The sequence below is a fragment of the Panthera pardus genome, unplaced genomic scaffold, assembly GCF_024362965.1.
Source record: "Panthera pardus isolate Hobbes unplaced genomic scaffold, ASM2436296v1 HiC_scaffold_3, whole genome shotgun sequence".
NCBI classification, from domain to species: Eukaryota; Metazoa; Chordata; class Mammalia; order Carnivora; family Felidae; genus Panthera; species Panthera pardus.
The window spans coordinates 23,702,891-23,721,590 of NW_026526876.1; the positions used below are offsets into that span (position 1 = coordinate 23,702,891).

The following is an 18,700-nucleotide window of genomic DNA, read 5'->3' on the forward strand; positions in this document are numbered from 1 at the left end:
CCCCCAGCCCTCTCGACCATCCCCGACCCCCTACTCAACCAGCACTGACTCTCTTGTCCTTAGATCACATCAAAAAAAATTGAAATTGGGGAAGGGGAAAAGTTATTCTAACCCTAATGTAAGAGGGAAATGTTATTCTAACACTAATGGATCAAGAGCTCTCAATCTCATTTTCCAATCAATTCCAGAATTAAATTTGCAATTTTGTCTTCTACTTTACCTATAACAATGGAGGCTCCTTCAGGAACAAAGCCCCAAGCATGAAGACTTGGCAAGCCATCGAATGAGATGCTATAGCTGTCAGGTCCTATCACCTGGCTGGGTCACACGTGCTCTTTAACCGCACAGCGAAGTGAGGCAAAAAGTGCCCCGTGTCCTTCCTGATTCCGGTTGGGAGTGAGTCAGCCTGCCCACCTTACCCACTCTACTGACCCTGACTTGAATGAGGTCATGGAGGAGAAAGAAAGTGACTGAGCACGAGTTACACTAAGAAGCAGCCTACTATGGGCTCCAGAGCTATAGGTCACTATGTTTTTTAAGCCAATATAATGAAAGCCAAGTGAATTTAACCTATCCATTATTTCAATCTCTTTATATTTTAAATGGAATTTTTCTGAAATTAAAAATCACACACACACACACACACACACACACACACACACACACACACACACATTTATGGACTCGCTTGCCAGTATCCAATATCATGCGAGAGAGAGTAAATTCAGAAACACATTCAACAGTTTCCTCCTCCTTAACTGACTGCTGATGATTCTAGAAAAAGGAAAAGCACTAAGAAATGGAAAAGGCAGGTTGGCAGGTTATAAAAAATGAAAATTACAGCTGTGGCCATGCTCTGGAAAATATTCCCTGACTTAGCTAGATGTTGATTATTGAACCAACAGCTTGCTTATATAATTACAGTGTGCCTATAAACCCAGGTGATATGATATACTTGTTTAACTATTAACCTCTGGATTTCCTGGAGTTTCCACAATCTAAAGGGAAAAAAACTGAAAGTATGAGATATGATATACTCCATTTTATTAACTTATTGTGATCGTAAGTAATAATGACAGCATATCGCTTGGTAAGAAAAAGGAAGTTCTTAGAAAACACAAGTGAGGTCTTTTAAGTTTCAGAGATTTTGCTAGGGCATCTTTTTTTTATTCCAAGGAACTGTTTTGCCTAGAGAACCTTCTACTGGTGCCCCCGGATCCTTCAAATCAAGATTCCTTTCTCCATCCCACCTTTGGATCTAGGGCACAATCTCATCAACTCTGAAATTCATGTCGACACCTGCACGCTCATTGTAAATATTTCCCCGCTCTCCCTCTCGTCCCTAGGACCTCCCGACTCACACTCTGTCTTCTGAGCATATCTAGGATTCTAGCTTCTGTTCTACACAATTCTACGCGTGTCTTACGTCCTACTAGACTAGAAGCTTCTTAGGGCTAGAGAGAAAGGAAGAGGGGAGCAAATTTATGTTCATAGTGAGATTGCTATAGCAAAATGCCTCAAACCCAGCAGTGTACTCAATAAATATTTGTTGAATAACTGAATGCCACGCACCAGCCAAAACACATGACGTACATTACCTTGTTTAATTTTCATAACAATCCTGAGAATGAGTGTCAGCCTCTCCATTTAGCTGGTAAGGAAGCTGAAGTTGGACAGGAAGTAGGTTTTTCAAGGCTCATAGCTAGTAAGCAGAGCAGAGGGGGATGCATTTCTGTCCAGTCCCACCTAGCACAATGTCTTAAATGGTACCACGGATCCAAAATTTACTGGTTGGATTGACCTGGGCAAGCCCCTTATCCAAGTTCTCTCTTTAGGTATGCTCAGAGTCTCCAGGCTTATGTTTTTCAAATAGCAACAGAGTTTGGGGAGCATGAAGGAGTAAATAAAGTGGGAGAATATGCTTGGAAAGATTTCAAAGAGCACAGAGAGGCCGTTTCTGCACACTCGCTCCAAAATAATTCCCATACTCTTGACCATTGTTCCCATTGGTTGGTTCTTCAGATACTCGCCTTACCCTTATCTCTAACTCATTCCCCCCATGTGGGACTGGTGCAGGGAGAATCGAGGAAGGGAATAAATAACTTGTCACTCAACATCCAGACCATCTATTCCCATGGCTTCCGCATGGGATCTTGGGAAACCGCTGAAACATAGGTATGACTGTCCTGCTTTGGCAGGAGAGGAAGCAGAGGGAGAATTCAGTGGTTTAAGGGAAATTCACTCCCCACTCCCCCGGCTGCCTCCTCTACCACAAAAAGAGAGAATTCTAATTTCTTCCACACCATCCAGTACAAGAGGAAAGCAGTGGAAATGTAGTTCACTCACAGTTTCAAGGAAACAACACTTGTTACATGTACACAGAAATAACCAGGAATACAGGAAATCACTAAGCCACCAAGGGGTGACAGCATGCCTCTACCTAGCTGGAGCACCAAGGTTCTTACTACTATTTTAAAAAATTTAACTTAGATGTGCAGGGAAACACCTAAGGTTTGGATCTGCTTGGTTACAGCCTGTAAGACAGCTAATGGCATCAATATTCATTACTGATGTTTAACATTAGCGTCCTGTCTCTACAGACCAGTATCTATCAGTAGACCAGTTGCAACCAGCTTCCTTCTACCAGTGGGTACTTTGTACTTGGAATTCAACCTCAACACTCAGAATGAGTCAGACTTGGTATCGACCATGATCAACAGAGGCTTAAAGGGACGTGTTATAAGGAACCTCGATATAGACAGACATAGGTCAGCCCCTCCTAATTACCATACCTAGCCCTGGTGTATACAGATTCCCATGGAATCCACTCATGTTTTCTTGAGTGGGCAAAATTCCCCAAACAAAATGTTTCCACCAATGTGTCTTCTGGGTAATGGGTTCACAAATTTATTATGGGGTGACAACTCAAGTGGACTGGCCAGGAGCTCGGGTTCTAGTATCAGACAGACCGTGATGAAAGCTATCTCTCTGCCACTGATACACTCGCCATCTAAGGCAAGTTCCTTGTCCTCTCCGGCCTCAGTTTGCTCAGGCACAAAATGGGGCGTCACCTCAGCAGACCCTAGTCAGGGGAGAATGACATCCTTCGCATCCATGGTAAGATGTAGGATACTAGGATGCTAGAAATTCTAGCACTCCCCTGTATGTGACTTAGACTTCCCTCATTCTGGATATGGTAGACAAATCTGGGCTCATCCTACTGAAGCTACTCTGGGTCCATCCCCATGTCTCCCCATCGAATCTGGAGACATGACGTTCCCTTCATTCTCTCAGGGCCTACCAGGATCTTCCTTCTTCCCCACAAAATACCCACCATTTAAGCGACTTTGTAAGCAAAAGGGTGCTCATTCCCCAAACAAAACTGTCCACCCACGGGTTGGGGGAGTTACTATGATAAAACAGCTCCAACCTTTGCAGGAAATGATAAGCAGAAAGCTCTCTGGGTAAGATGGAGGCGATCTGACTATGGAGGGAGTCAGGTTTCCATCTTCTCTCCACACTGAAGAAATGGTGGCCCTCCTGGGCTGGGCCATGATAATAATCAAGAAAACCAGGCAGTGGTGATAGAGGAATTATTTTTACCTTATTTGCTTTTTAAACAAAATGTGAGATCAGGAAGAGGAGAAGGAAGGGACCAGGGGAAGAACAAATGAACAGCTTCTCAATGGGAGGGAATATAAAGAAAAGAAATCTAAAGCAAACAGGAAGAGCACAGCTAAGGGGAAAGGACCCCAGGATGGGCTGCCGGAGACTGGTAGCTCAGTTTGGCGGAAATGAGCAATGGCCTACAAATCTCATAACCAGGAGAAGCACCACTCAGACATTTCCTGTGGGCTGGGCCCTAGAGACTGCTGGCGCAGTAGCTGCCCAGGTTAACAACTTCCAATGAAATGCCAAAGAGGAATGTAATATGGAAGCCTCATCACGAAAAGATTCCATTACTTGATTGAATAAAGTCATACAGGGCAAGGTCAGCGAACGTTTTTTTTGAAAAGGGCCAAATAGTAACTATTTTTGGCTATGTGGGACATACCATCCCCATCATTATTATTCAATGCTGCCATTGTTGGGGGAAGAGAAGTCATGGACAACATATAAATGCATGAGCATAGCTGTGTCTTAATAAAACTTTATTTGTAAACACTGACTGTGAATTTTATATAATTTTCACATGTCATGTAATGTTACTCTTTGAGGTTGTTTTTCCCAATTATTTAAAAATGTGCAGGGGCACCTGGGTGGCTCAGTTGGTTCAGTATCCAGCTTCAACTTAGGTCATGATCTCATAGTCTGTGGGTTCGAGCCCCATGTCGGGCTCCATGCTGTGCGGAACCTGCTTGGGATTTTCTCTCTCCCATTCTCTCTGCCCTCCCTCCCCCCACCCCTTACACTCTCTCCTCTCTCACTCTCTCTCTCTCTCTCTCAAAATGAATAAATAAACTTTAAAAAAAATTTTAACGTGCAAACCATTTTAGCTCACAGGCTATACTTAAACATAGGTGGGGCTAAAGTCTGCAACTACCCTGATCATGAGCATGGGCCCTGTGGTCAGACAGGCTTGGCTTTGCATCCTGTCTCTGCCATGTACTGGTTATCCAGCCAGCAGCAAGTTGGTTAGCTCACCTGAGCCTCAGTTTCCCCATTTGTGAATTAACAATAATAGTATCTATCCCCAGAGGATTTATATGAAGTTCAGAAGCATAACACACAAAAAGCAACTCACATTGTAACCTGAAAATCGTTTCAGGGCAGAAAGAGGAGTTACACGGGCTGCATATCAAACTGTATAGACCAGCTCAGGACAGGCAGACTCTATGAGGACACAGGGCGGAAAACAAGTCCCAGGGGCGGCAGCGACAGTGGCGGTGGGCTAGGAGGAGGTGGAGAATTGTCACATTGGGGGGTTGTCCGTGCAGAGTTCCCTGTTTTCTCATAGGGCAGCCAGCTGTTAAAAACTTTCAGATGATCTCTGACAACCCTTCAGAGGCTCAAGTGCTGAGGTAATTTACAAACAGCTCCTGAAACCAGCACAGAATGGAGGAATTCACTCTATCCCACTGGAGTCTTTAGACGACGCATCTTAGTTCGGCATATTTTTAAAAGAAAAAGTTAGCCAAGGATCAGGCAACCTCTAAAGCTGTCCAGAGGACACAGGTAGGAGAAATGACACGTCTTTGGCCATCTAAGTTGCTAAGTATGCTATTCTTGCATTCATACAGCAAAGCTGTAGTGGAAATATGAATGCAAACAAGGAAGCACAGGGAGAAAATTGCATTATACTTTAATTCCAAACCTGTTATGAAATGTGGGGGGAAATTATAAAGATCCCCACTGACGAAGAATACTTTAACTGTCAGACATTTATGGAGCGCTTCCTATTATAAGCACAATGCAAAACAAGTTGGAAATGCAACAGAGGTACAAGAAGAGATGTTTGCTCCCCAGTAGGGGCTTTCAGAGATTGTCCATAAAAGGCAAATAACAATTACAGTGGTTAAAACTTGCAGCTGTATGGTGTAAGCACTGGGAATTAAAATGAGAGTATTTGCAAAATATCCCCTGGCAGAGACTTGGTAAGAAGCCCCACCACCATGATACAAATGGATCACCATTTCTTGGGTTTGGAAAAAGAACCCCTGCTGTTTGAGCTGTAAAGCTGCCCTGCTCTTTGCCAGCCTGCTCCCCACAAAAACAAGCAAAACCAAAAAAAAAAAAAAAAAAAAGTGAAAAATGCTAAAGATTCTGAAGAAACAAATGCTTGATAAATGTGGATTAGTAGTGTTTGGGTGTTGTTTAGTGAAAAGGACTTTCGGACATTGAATCCGGAGACATGAAGTTCCACCTCTCGCTCTGTCTACAAGCAAATCACTTTCTCTCAAAGCCTCAGCTTGCTCATTTGTAAAATGAGATGATTGGACCATAAAACTCCGTTTGTAGCTCGTAGCTCTAATTTCGATCACTGAATATCAGCGTGCATAACGGCTTTACTAAAGAAGGCTGTGATAAGATGATGTTGTGATTGACACATAATTTGGGAGGTCATCAAGGTTGACCCCAGCCTTAATTCTTCTAACAAATCTCATAAGCCAAAGTCAACCACCTTTTATGATGCACATGATTGCATATGAAGCTCAAAAAAAAAAAAAAAATAATAATAATAATAATAAGGCAATTATTCTGCAACAGTGCCTAGAACACAGCCAGGTGCTGTGTAAGAATTATTTACAAAACTAAAGAAAAGCTACTTTGGCCTGTAGAGATTAACTGAAAATGCAGAAATGTCCAGAATCAAGTTATTTCCCGACTGGAATTTTAATCAGATCATTACATTTTTCTTAACATTTTCATACAGGTCTGGATAGCTATAGAAAGTATAACAAAATGAATTTATGAAATATGTGATGTTTACTTAAATTCAAGTTAAAATTAAAATTAGAACTCACCAAGATATTAAACTACTTTTTTTCTTTTTCTTTTTTTTAACATAATTCACTGTGAAATTGTCTGACGCAGTGTGTAAAGTGTGCTCTTGGTTTTGGGGGTAGATTCCCGTGGTTCATCGCTTACATACAACACCTAGTGCTCATACCAACATGATTGAGACACATAGGATCCAACTCTCAACCCGTGATTACCTAAGTTTTGCAATTTTGGAATGTTCTGGACTAACTCTAGAAATAATTTGATCCCCAAATTAAAAGTTGAAGATACATTTTATGAGAAAAAAAAATTCAAACACATAAAACACAAATGTCAAAAAAAGGGGAACATCCAACTCCTTTTTTTTTTTTTACTAAAAAACACAACTGACCATAAAGTGTTAACTAACACCTTTTATCAAATTGACAAAGATTTTTTTTTTTTTTTTTCAAATTGTGATACCTGTAGGATGAAGGAAAGTAGCCATAGCCTTTCTGGAGAGCAGTTGATTTGGCATGATGTACCATGATGTTTAAACCAGAGAATGCACACTCCCAACCTCTGGTGGGGATAAGAATTCGTGTTAGCTCTCTGGAGGGCAATTTGGCAGTATGTCCATGCCCTCTGACCTAGCATTTCCATTTCTAGGAATTCATTTTAAAGACATATTTGGGCAAATGTACAAAGATGCATGTTCATGGTATTCCTTGCATTTTGTTTATAGCTGCATAAAAGAAAGAAAAAAATGGAACTCTGTGAAAGCCCAAACTGGAGATTAATTAAATAGCTACATTCTTACAAATTAAAATAAGCAATTATTTAAAAGAATGGGATAACTGTGTGGAAATGTAGAAAGATAGCCAAGATAGAAGGAGGAGTATAAAGCAAGTTGCTGAGTATCATATAGAGCGTGTAACAGAGCGTGTAAAATAGCACCTATGTGTGTGCATATAAGTATGGATGGATGGATGTACAAATGCAAAGAGATGCTTACCGGAAAGTTAACGGTAATTAGCTCTGGACGGGGTGACTCCAAGTGGTCTTTATTTTCTTATTATGAAATTCTCTTTGGCTTGAAATTTCTTTCAATGAGCATATATCATTTTTATAATAATTAGCTATTTTTAAAAGGTGGAATAGAAAACGACAATGGGGAAAAAAATCCACTATCTAGAACCTGGAATTTAGTCTGAGAACATAATATACAGAATAACGTACCCACTGGGGCGACCATCATGGCAACCTCATAGTATTGAAAATTAATAAACAAGAAGGTTCTGTTGAAATAAATAAAATAGAACTGATTATTATGAATGCAGAAAAATATTCATTCACTTGGAAATAGTCGTCAGTGTAAGGTAAGTGAAACAAAAGGCAACTAAGTAGATATTAGCTTCATATACATTGTAGCTTTGTTCAGACACCTACACACAGAGTAGGAAAAAAAAGTTCAAAGGGATATATGCCAAAATGTATACTGTGGTCACCTGTGATTATTTTCTTTTTCTTTATTTTCAAATGTTTCTATAATGAACAAATATTATTTGTGTACTTTTTTCTGTTGGTTTAAAAGTATTCCTTATAGATTCTTTCAGATATTAAAAAAAAACAATGGAAGGTAGTTCCAATATTACAAATCTCAGCCCTTTTCTTCCATCATTTATTTTCCACCAAGAGACCCCCTCAAAGGCCCTGCAGCTAATATACAGCGTCCTGTGAAATGCTGAATGCCACACCAATACAAAACAAGCTTGGGAAACTCAAGGTAGCTATTCTGATTTTGTGTCCTGAGATGGACGAGGTTATAAAACATACTGGCTCAGATTACAGGCTAAGCATGACAAGTCTGTCTGGTACAACCTAACAAAGGAATTTACACAGAATGAGAAATTTACACATTTCATTTCCCAGGGTGGGATGAATTACAGAAGAAAAGAACCCATAGGAGTGCCTGCCACTCTCCTACATGCTTCTGAGATTGTGCCTTACGTGCATTTCTCACAACATGATTTACCTATTACTGTCTTAAACTAAGGTAAACTAACATTTTTAAAAGGTGAAAAGAGGGAGAAGTGAGAAAGAGGGTATTTCCAACACAGTCAAACTTTTTGTATATTTTCAGGTGAACTGGGAGATGCCAGACCGCCCGACCTCCCTCTCTCCCTTCCTCCCTGAAATCATCATGGCTTAATAACAATAGTGTCTCTCTCCCGGGTAATGCAGAGGACACATTTTTCCTGTAGCCTGTCTTCCTGTAAAGTGCAGGAATCCCTGCCCTCTCTGGGTGCCCTTCCTGTTCACTTACATTTCAGATTTCCTCAAAAGGCATTCTACCACTTTAATATTTGAAAAAATGTCAGCTCAACCCCAGACAGCTAATATAAACAAGCTGAAAAGCATACCACCTAAAGTTACAACTGTGGAAAACAAAATTTCTTTTTAAGAAATTCTTTCTCGGAATCTGACTGCCGGTAAGGCTGGAAAGAAGCAGCCCAGTTATTCCAGCTCCCAGGGACTCTATAATTCCTTTGCCTCTGCTGTGCCTTAAATTAGAGGTCTGTGAAACCGAATTATAGTGATCTAGAAAGTTCGTAAGGGTCCTTTGAGTTGAACGTGTTGTTAAATTCTTCAATACTCTGAGGTTGTGTCCACCTTTCACTTCTGCCTCCCATTCCATTTGGTTATAGTATTACAAAGCAGTTTGGTATTGCGAAAAATGTCTTGGCCATTCGAGAATACCATGGCTGAATTAGGCCAATTCCACACTTAAAAGTCCAGGCCAAGGCTCCTATACCGCTTCTGAAATGATCGTCCACTTCTATCGATCTTTTGCTTTTTGGACGGGAACCTCACATTCACACCAGATGCACCTTCCAAAGAGGGCCCGATGCTGGAAACCATGTGGCTAACTAGGAGCCAACCTGAAGAACCACCCGAATCCCATCTACAGTGGGCGCTCTCAGAATGGAAGCATGTCATGCTAATACCTTTCATTTTCCCAACTCAGAAACTTGCTCTGCTAGGACAGAGATATCTTAGGAGTGAGCCAAAAAGAAAAAAGAAAAGAAAGAAAAGGAAGGGTAACCTGATTTACTTTGGACCCTAAGGTCCAAAGATAAGATCACCATAATGCCGTCTTCTTCATGAAATCTTCCTATCTCCCAAAGAGATCACTGCCATCTCTAAACTCCAACTGGGCCATTTCTTTTCACTATCTATGCAATTATCTTGTAGTATCATGATTTGCATACATGCTTTCTAAATGGTAAGTTCCTTGAAGGAAACAAGTACATTTTAAATATTTTTGTATGCCTCCAAATACTGTGTAATACATATATATATATATATATATATATATATATATTTATATATTACATACACATACGTGAATACACACACACACACACACACACACACACACACACACACACACATTTATACATACATTAACTGAACTGAATGAATGAGTATATACCACATACAAAGTAACTAGATGCCAGCTCCTTAGTACATCAAAGCATGGCATGCCCATTCTAAGCTGTTATTTCTCTGCTCAGGAGATTGTAGGTTTTCCTTCTATTAAGGAACCTCTGTCCTTCATAATGCCAAATCCTAGGTTCTTCAGCACTCTGAGCTTTCCAGATTCCCACTCTCCCCTAATGGTCAAGGAAAACACAGCCCTACTTCGAACTCTTATGAACATAGATCACTTCCTTCTTGGTCTGAGATGTAGGATTCCCATCAGGTAGAATTAAAAGGCGGTTCAACAACTCCAAAAACATGGCAGAAAGCTCACAAGACACTTTAATTTCACCAGGTCTTCCCCATGCATGTGGTGTCCGTGGTAGCCTCACTCACCTGTACCTAACTCACCTCCTCCTCCCATACATTCTCATATGGCATATGCTTTCTCTACGGTGAAGAAAGATTTGCTCTGAAACAAGTGACTTAGGGTCCTAGTGGCACCTGCCAGCACCCTCTCGGCTCTCTGATGCCATGTCAGGAATTTTTTTTAATCCCCTCCCCAATATAACATTAAGCCTGCAAAATACAACTGCATTAAAAAAAAAATTAAGAAAAAGAAAAAAAAATTTAAAACCACCATAACCCTGAATTTCTGACCTTTTATAGCTGACTAAATAGATGCAGGTACACACTCAAAAGATTTCATTGATTTTCAGTGAAACGGCGCAGTCCCCCCACGTTGGTGTAATGCTTACAAGTACAGTTTTTCTCCCCATATTTTCCCCTGAGATGCAAAGCATCTCTCAAATGGGGAGACATAAAACATGTATGTCCTCACTGCTGCTTCTAAATACTGCGAGCCAATAAGCAGTTGGTGCACGGTGCAAAATCTCAGAAGAGAAAGACCTTCTTGTCTGGGTTGTTGTTTTTTTTTTGGTAACATGCTATCATTCACACTTCACCTTTACTTCCTTTAAAAATCAAAAGTTGCTTAATGTTCAAAGCGGTATCAATGGAAATTTAGGTAAAAACTGGCACCGCAACGGTTTATTCCCAAAGGAATATAAGATTACATTAATTTCCTACTAGTTTAACTCAACTTTTACCTTTCATCTTCACCTACAGACTTTTTAAAAGTTTGTATTCCTGTTGCACATAAAATTACTTACAATGTGCGTGCATACTAAAGAATTTTACAATTATATAAAGCACTGCACATTTAGACGCTACCAACCTGCTCTATCTCTCCTGACTGTGCAAAAGGCAAAAAGAGCTCAGTAATCCTAGCAGAAGAATGCAAATAACGTCAATGCACAGCTGAACTGCAAGCCCTGCCTTACAGGAACTCTCTGTGTCTGCAAAAAAAAGACACATACTAAACAGGAAATGCAACTGAGCTGTGGAAAACCTCAAACTTAAAAATGCAATCGCCAGGCGAAAATTGCATCCATGCATTCATAAATGCATGCACAACCCTTTGCATTTTTGCAAGTAATGCAAATAGGCTCTTACCTTTCGACTGAGACATTTTCCCCTTTCCTTTGATGGGGGAGGGGAGCACAAAAGACTTTGCCTTGCTTCTCTTCTGTAGCTAGTTTTGCAACAAAGATGCAAGCTGCAGGCGTGCAATCTTCATGCAAGTGGAGTTTCTCTTGACCGATGCAGCAGATGGACTTTCAGGGAATCAAGATGGAAATGCACACCTTGCAAAACAGACTGGAAAGTGATTTTTCCCCCAGTTGCAACGTTAGGGAAGGCTGTGCTGCAGCTACATGATGGGCCAGGGCTGGCAGCTAAAAGCTCCAAACTTGGAACTGAGTATCTTAGTGCGCAGACGTCCTTCCTGCGAAGGGCGCGGGGGCCGCTGGGTAATGTAGTTCCGAGCAGAGTCCACGGGGCTCTGATTTAAGGAAACGTGGTCTCTTGGGTCGCCGAGCGAGATGACTGGGTGCGCCCAGATAAACAAGTCAGACACGCTGTCGGTAGTAAAGGATGGGCCCAAAACGGCAGGGCCAAGGCGAAGGAGCATTTTTGTTACCGAAAAGCCCCTGAAGCAATAATTGAAGAACATTAGGTTAGCTGAAAAGCATTTGGCTCCCTGAGAAGGTCGGCTTGGGTGTTTTGTGTTTGCAGGGCAGCACCTGTTGTAATGTCCCTGCCTGTAGACGTTTTACCCCCCACACCTCCATTTTTTAAACATTTTTCTCGCATGAAGAATTGGTTGGTGATTTGGCCGGCTAGAGGTAAGATTACCTTTGCAACTGCAGAGAAAATATAAAAGTTGTATTAAGAAATGATCCAGGTCGGTTACTTTCAAGGAACCTGAAAATCAGTGTGGGTGGGCGGGAATGGGAGGGGATAGTTCTCATTTCTTGAAGGGTTAAAGAGGAAGTTCTGCCTTTTATGTGTCACAACTGACTTTATCAAAGTTAAAATGTTTAGATGCTTTTTCTCACCTGGTGGAGGAGGAAAGTCCCCGGTCTACCGGAGAAAGTGGGTGGTAGTCTAAAATTAACCAAACCAGATATCCTGAATTTATTCAACAAAATTAACAAGTATCTGTTGAGCTCCTGGGATGGGCCAGGCACCTCTCTGGGGCCTTGGGTCATCCCTTTGTCCTGTATTGCTCATGGCTAGGGGGTGGGCATCAACTTGGTAGAGCCACCCCTCTCCCAAGGAAGCCAGAGATGCACAGAATGATTCCATGCAAAGAAGGGAACTGAGGGGAGGGCACATGGGCTGAAATGAGCCCGGGCATCTACTTCCCGGAGTAGACCAGACTCAGAAGTGTGCTTTCAACACGGAGAGGGAGAAGTTGAGGAGTTAAGGCTGCTGAGGTGTGAACCACAGGCAATAAAGAGAGGATGACAGCCTATTCAGGAGACACTAAGGATACTACGTTGCCTCGTACCATAAAACCTTGGTTTGCCAACGTAATTCGTTTTAGAAACGTGCTTGTAATCCAAAGCGCTTGTATGTCAAAGCGAATTTCAAGAACCATTGGCTCAGTTGTGATCACGTGACATCCAGCCTCGCTTACTGCCACTATTGCAAGACACTGCTTGTTTTTCAGTTACAATTTATTAGAAATGTTTGCTCATCTGGCAAACACTTCGCAAAACAAGTTGCTCTCAATCCAGAGGTTGACTGGATACAAAAATGGAGGTGGACAGAATTTACAGGTGAGGACCGTCCTGGATGGTAAAGGCAGGCCTAGAGGTTTGGACTTTATCTGACAGATGCTTGGGAGGCTGTGAAAGGGTTTTAAACAGGGGCGTAACTGAATGAAAGCATTGTTTTAAGAAGGTAAATTTGCGCTCCACAATAGCTGTGGGGTTGAAACTGGGAGAGTCTAGAGATAGGCCGGATCAGTAGTGGGAAATAAACAAGGGTACTCTGAGAGAGGATTCAGCTAGATTTGATGAGTGCTAATGAAAACTATTGCAGCTGTGTTCGGAATTCTAGGAAGCCAGGGCCTTCTGAGTAATGGATGAATCAGAGAGAAGGCCACCATGTTTAAGCTACAAGCCAGCAAATCAACTCTTAAAATACGCAATAGGTGATGCAACGAACATTAGTTTCCCTAAGTTGATTTCCTGTCCTGACATTATTGAGAATTCGTCCAGGTCACTTCATGTTCCTATTAGCTCCTGTCCCTAAGACAAAGGGATCTTCTGTCCCATGAGCAACAGCAGATTCAGGGACTTGCTAGCTCACTGTCATTCATTGTCCTTCTAGGCGAATCCTTCCTCTCCCTTCCTCTCTTCCTTGCACACATAATTTGGGCACCGCGTGGCACTGGCATTTTTGCCTCCTACGTCTCCTGTAACCAAGAGGCATGTGAGTGTGCAGATCCATTTCGATGCATCCAGTTCACCTTTGCAATCATGAATGGAGTACCTGCCATGTGCCAGGCCCTGGGACAGCTACTGGACAGAGAGCGGCCCATAAACTGGCTGAGCCACATGTTTAAAAATACCAAAACGGGGGCGGCTGGCTGGCTCAGTTGGTAGATCATGCGGCTCTTGATCTCGGGGTGGTGAGTTCAAGCCCTACATTGGACTTCACTTCAGAAATAAATAACGGACTTTACTTAGAAATAAATAAATAAAACCTAATTAATTTTTTAAAATAGCAAAATGTATCATTTTTTTTTTCTTTCTGGGGAAACATACATTTTGAATTTCCGTGGGGAACTCAGCCTGTCTTTGAAGGCTTCGATTCCAGAAGGAAAAGTTCTTCTTGCCTGGGTGGTCAAAGCTTTCCTCTGCCCATAGTCCTGGGTGGCGGAAGACATGGTACATCTGTACAGTCGTGGGCCTTTCCTCTTTTCGCCGGTCTGTGGCAGTGCTCCTGGGAAGGGAATCCCTCTCATGGCGGCATGAGGAAGTGAAAGCAAAATCTGGCACGTTGTTCGTTTATTAGTGCATTAGCTGTTTATCTTGAGGTGGTCTCTACTTCCAATGTTTCTAAAATAGCAAATGTGTTGCATTCTCCCCCAGCTTCTAGTTACCATCAAGACAACGGCAACCTCCTTGACGTGGTATAATTGGCTCCTTGAGACCCGTCCCCTGCTTACCTTCCGGCTTCATTTCTCCCCCTCCCCCCGCCCCAATGTTGATGCTATAGTCAGAAGCCGGGTTCGTCTGTCCTTTCTTTAGAGACACTGATCCCTCTGCCTGGAAAGCCTTTTTTCCATGCGCGACCTAGCTTGAAAAATCAGCTTAGCTGGCATTTCCTTTGGGTCCCTTCTGTGACCCGTCACCCGATGACCGCCCTCAGCGTGAAGGAGGTGCATTCGCTAATTCTGTAGCTACAAGTACACACCCCTTTCCTGATCCTCATCACGGGGCTGACAGGTGTTCATGTACATCTTGTCTCCTCCAGGAGCCTGAACTCCCAATGATCAGTGACTTATCTCTGCATTCCCAGTGCCGTGTATCTAGCATATAATAGGCACTCAAAGGCATACTCAAATAATGAATGCAATAAATTGGGGAAGGACTTGTCATCATGGACAGCCTGGAATAACCAGATTCCAAGGATAATAACACCTGCGGGGGGGGGTACTGGAACACCTGGGAAAAGCCAAATGCTGTCAGGCCAGAGGTGTGATTCTTGGAAGGATGCCCCTAGGCTGAGTCAAACTGGCTCTGAAAGAATTATTCTAGAAGAATACGCAGGGTGGAGAAAGTGGTGGGGATAGGGTGTCTCAACCGGAGGTGATTTTGCCCCCACCCCCACCGTCTCCCCACAGCCCAGAGACATTGGGCAATGCCTGGAGAGACATTTTTGGTTGTTACAACCAGGGGTTGAGGGTGGCATCTAGTGGGTAGAGATCAGGGATGCTGGTAGTCCTACTACAAAGCACAGGAAACCTCTCGCAACCGAGAATTATCCAGTCCAAACATCAGTTAGGGCTGAGTTTGAGAAACGCTGTTGCATGGTTAACACCTTGAGAAGTTACTGACGTTCTATTTTTAAGCTAATTTAAAGTTAATGAGATTTGGGGTGCCTGGGTGGCTCAGTTGGTTGAGCGTCCAACTTCAGCTCAGGTCATGATCTCACAGTTCGTGGGTTCGAGCCCCTCATCAGGCTCTGTGCTGACCGCTTGCTCAGAGCCTGGAGCCTGCTTCAGATTCTGTGTGTCCTTCCCTCTCTGCCCCTCCCCCGCTCACGCTTTGTCTCACTCTGTTTCTCAAAAATAAATAAATGTAAAAAAACAAAATTAAAAAAATAAATAAAGTTAATGAGATTTGGTGAGAGTAACTTCTGATGTGAGGAAAACACCAGAATCTAAGAGATGTGGGTTCTAGTCCTGGATGTAGAAAAAGGTAGCTGTGGTTCCTAAGGCAAGTCACTTTACCTTTCTGGACCTCTTCTTGTTCCAGTAACATACAGAGAGTCAGACTAAATTCTAGTTCTAATATCCCGTGACTGTAAACCCTGTTCAGTGTCTGATTAAGACCACCAAAGATTTAAAGGAAGAGAAGTGTGGTCACACATTCTTTTTTTTTTTTTTTTACATTGGAATTAAATGTTCATGATCCTCTGTGCCCGCAAGCCAACCAATGACTGTCATGACAATATCCCTTAAGAGATGAGATAAGAAATATTCAAATTACAGTTTGAGATATTGCCTTACAGGTAGCAATTCTCATGTGTATGTGACATTTATTAATGTTTTTCAACAGTGTCTACTAGATGTCAAACATGGGAAAGAAGGTGTCAGAGTTAAACTCTCACTATCTACTTTCCTCAGTTCTAGAAAATTACAGGATAAATAGGTACATTATAGATAATGACGCATACTGGGGAGAAACATGTGGCAGATTAGTTTAAGGAACCGGATGATGTTCTGCACAAGCAACTGTACAATAGCTTGAAGAACAAATTTTCTTTTTACTGCATCAATGTGTCGCAATGAATTATGATTATGGTAGAAATTTTAGAAATCCTGAGGTAGATTCAGCTGACTTCGGGTGCCCTCCCCAATATGGCACGGCCGTTCCTGTTCAGCCTTATATTCTGCGATTCTTTTGTCTAAGCAATCCGGCCAAAACAGGATTATTCTTATTCTGGCCCCCACCTAAAGTCTTCATTTTTCTAAAGTCTACCCTTCATTCAGGGTCCAAGGTCACCTCCTCTAGGAAGTTGTCCTTGATCACATCCCTCTGACTTAAAAAGAACATCCTCTCCTTTACATTCTTTTATTTTTTTAATTTTTTTTTTAATGTTTATTTATTTTTGAGACAGGGAGAGACAGAGCATGAACGGGGAAGGGTCAGAGAGAGGGAGACACAGAATCTGAAACAGGCTCCAGGCTCTGAGCTGTCAGCACAGAGCCCGACTCGGGGCTCGAACTCACGGACCGCGAGATCGTGACCTGAGCTGAAGTCGGCCGCTTAACCGACTGAACCAACCAGCCGCCCCACCTCTCCTTTACATTCTGATAGCACCTGTTAGCTCCTGTGGGCCATAAATCCAATACCATCTTGCAGTAATATTACTTAAGTACAAACCTTATCTCTTCTGCTAAATCTTTGGTTCCCTGAGCGTTCCTAACCTTCTCCCTTGGACAGACCTTACTTGTCTGTATTTGGCCCTTATTCTAAGCTTGGGCGGGGGCAGTTTCATCTTCATCATGTTGCCCCAGATCAAATATATGTCATGCACATAATAAGTGCTCAGTTAATACTTGTTTATCTGAAGCGTGAATGGATTTATCACATACTGAATGCATTCACCTAAAATGGATTGATTCGCTTATCTTAGCATTCTTTGTTAAGAGTTAAATGCCAGCATAGGGATTCACTAGGAAGAACAACTTTTATTTAATTATGATGTCTATCTAAAAAATGCTTGACTACTACTTCAAGACTCCTATTAAGATTCTAGATTTTCACATTATTATCAACAACCTTTAAAATAACGGTGTGTGACATATCTAATGGAAATGCCAACAGACTGTCCAGAGTCCTCATGAATGCATTCTCACTGAATAAAAAAATGTACACGGGCCCCTGGGGACTCAGTCGGTGGGGCATCCAACTCTTGATATTGGCTCAGGTCATGATCTCAGAGTCGAAGGATCGATCCTCATCTTGGGATCTGCACTGAGCATGGAGCCTGCTTGAGATTCTCCCTCTCCCTCTCCCTCTGCCTCTCTCTCTCAAAAAAAAAAAAAAAAAAAAAAAAGCATACCATGACTGTTCAGTATTTCTTAACAATCAAGGAGAATTCTAGAGCTCGTGTGACGCCGTTTCAGCCTCACCCCAAAACCGTATTCAGTCTTAGCCAGAAATAGTAGCATAAATGGACAAAGGATGTTGGTTCTAGGAAAATAAGAATAAAAACAATTCCAGCCTAGTATTAACCCTAAAAGCATGCTCAGCACTCCAGGGAGTGTGTTAAAGCACTGGCCAATAGTGAACCGCTTTGAATCATTAGATTATGTAATACAGGGTGCAAAAAATATTTCACATCCTGTTAAGAGAGAAAACCGGAAGCATGTCTAATCCAACATATGCATATACTTTTTCTCTTCTTTCCATCATAATCAAATCAGTCGATCTCATTATCTTTATACACACACACACACACACGCATGCATAATATCTCTGGTCCTGCCCCATTTGGCTTTGGAAAACCTGAACAAGTCCGAGCTCTACAGAAACCAAATAAATGGTTACGCTCTATATGTGAGGTTCAAGTTACGCGTAAATTTGGAACTCCTTTGTTGCAACGCTCCTAGTCAGTTTCATATTTAATCAGTTATTGACTTGCATTGTATAGTGATTCAGAAAGAACCGCACCTTGGCCCCCCAGATGCCCAGATATTTCACTTTGCAACTTCTTCCAGAGAGAATTCCTCCAGAACTTCATGGTTGTACTGCAGCATCATTTCCAGCCTTAAAGGAGTGAAGAATCTTGTCATAGCTACCATTTCGCTTGTCAAAGGTAATACATCACAAAGGATCCAAGGTGACTGATGCATGCCCTAGTGACATGAAAGGCGCATATGGGACGTTTATTATATTATAGAGAGCTGGGAGAATTTCTTTACAATGGAGGTTGTCAAATTATGGCTTCCTGCTCCAAATTGATCATGCCTGCTATTTTTGTAAATAAAACTTTATTGGAACACAACTATGCCCATTCAGGTATGTATTGCCTGTGGCTGCCTTTGAACTACAACGGAGTTGAAATAGAGACTATCTGGCCTATAAGACCTACGATACTTCTTCATTCTGGTTCTTAATAAGTATGCAGACCCTGCTTTACAAATTGGTCT

General features: G+C 42.0%; 1 protein-coding gene and 1 long non-coding RNA gene across 2 annotated transcripts in view; one reads left to right on the forward strand and one right to left on the reverse strand.

Annotated features, from left to right (window-relative positions):
- The window catches only part of MAP2K6 (mitogen-activated protein kinase kinase 6), a 112,599-nt gene extending 100,888 nt beyond the window's left edge, over window positions 1-11,711 (reverse strand). Inside the window, exon 1 of the mRNA XM_019466407.2 lies at window positions 11,419-11,711. Coding sequence (XP_019321952.1) covers window positions 11,419-11,434 — 16 coding nt within the window. The 5' untranslated portion in view covers window positions 11,435-11,711. The remainder of the gene's footprint in view (window positions 1-11,418) is intronic.
- Window positions 11,712-11,834: 123 nt separating this feature from the next.
- LOC109277027 (uncharacterized) overlaps window positions 11,835-18,700 on the forward strand; it is a 49,258-nt gene continuing 42,392 nt past the window's right edge. The window contains exon 1 of the long non-coding RNA XR_002084954.2: window positions 11,835-12,149. This is a non-coding gene — a long non-coding RNA (uncharacterized LOC109277027). The remainder of the gene's footprint in view (window positions 12,150-18,700) is intronic.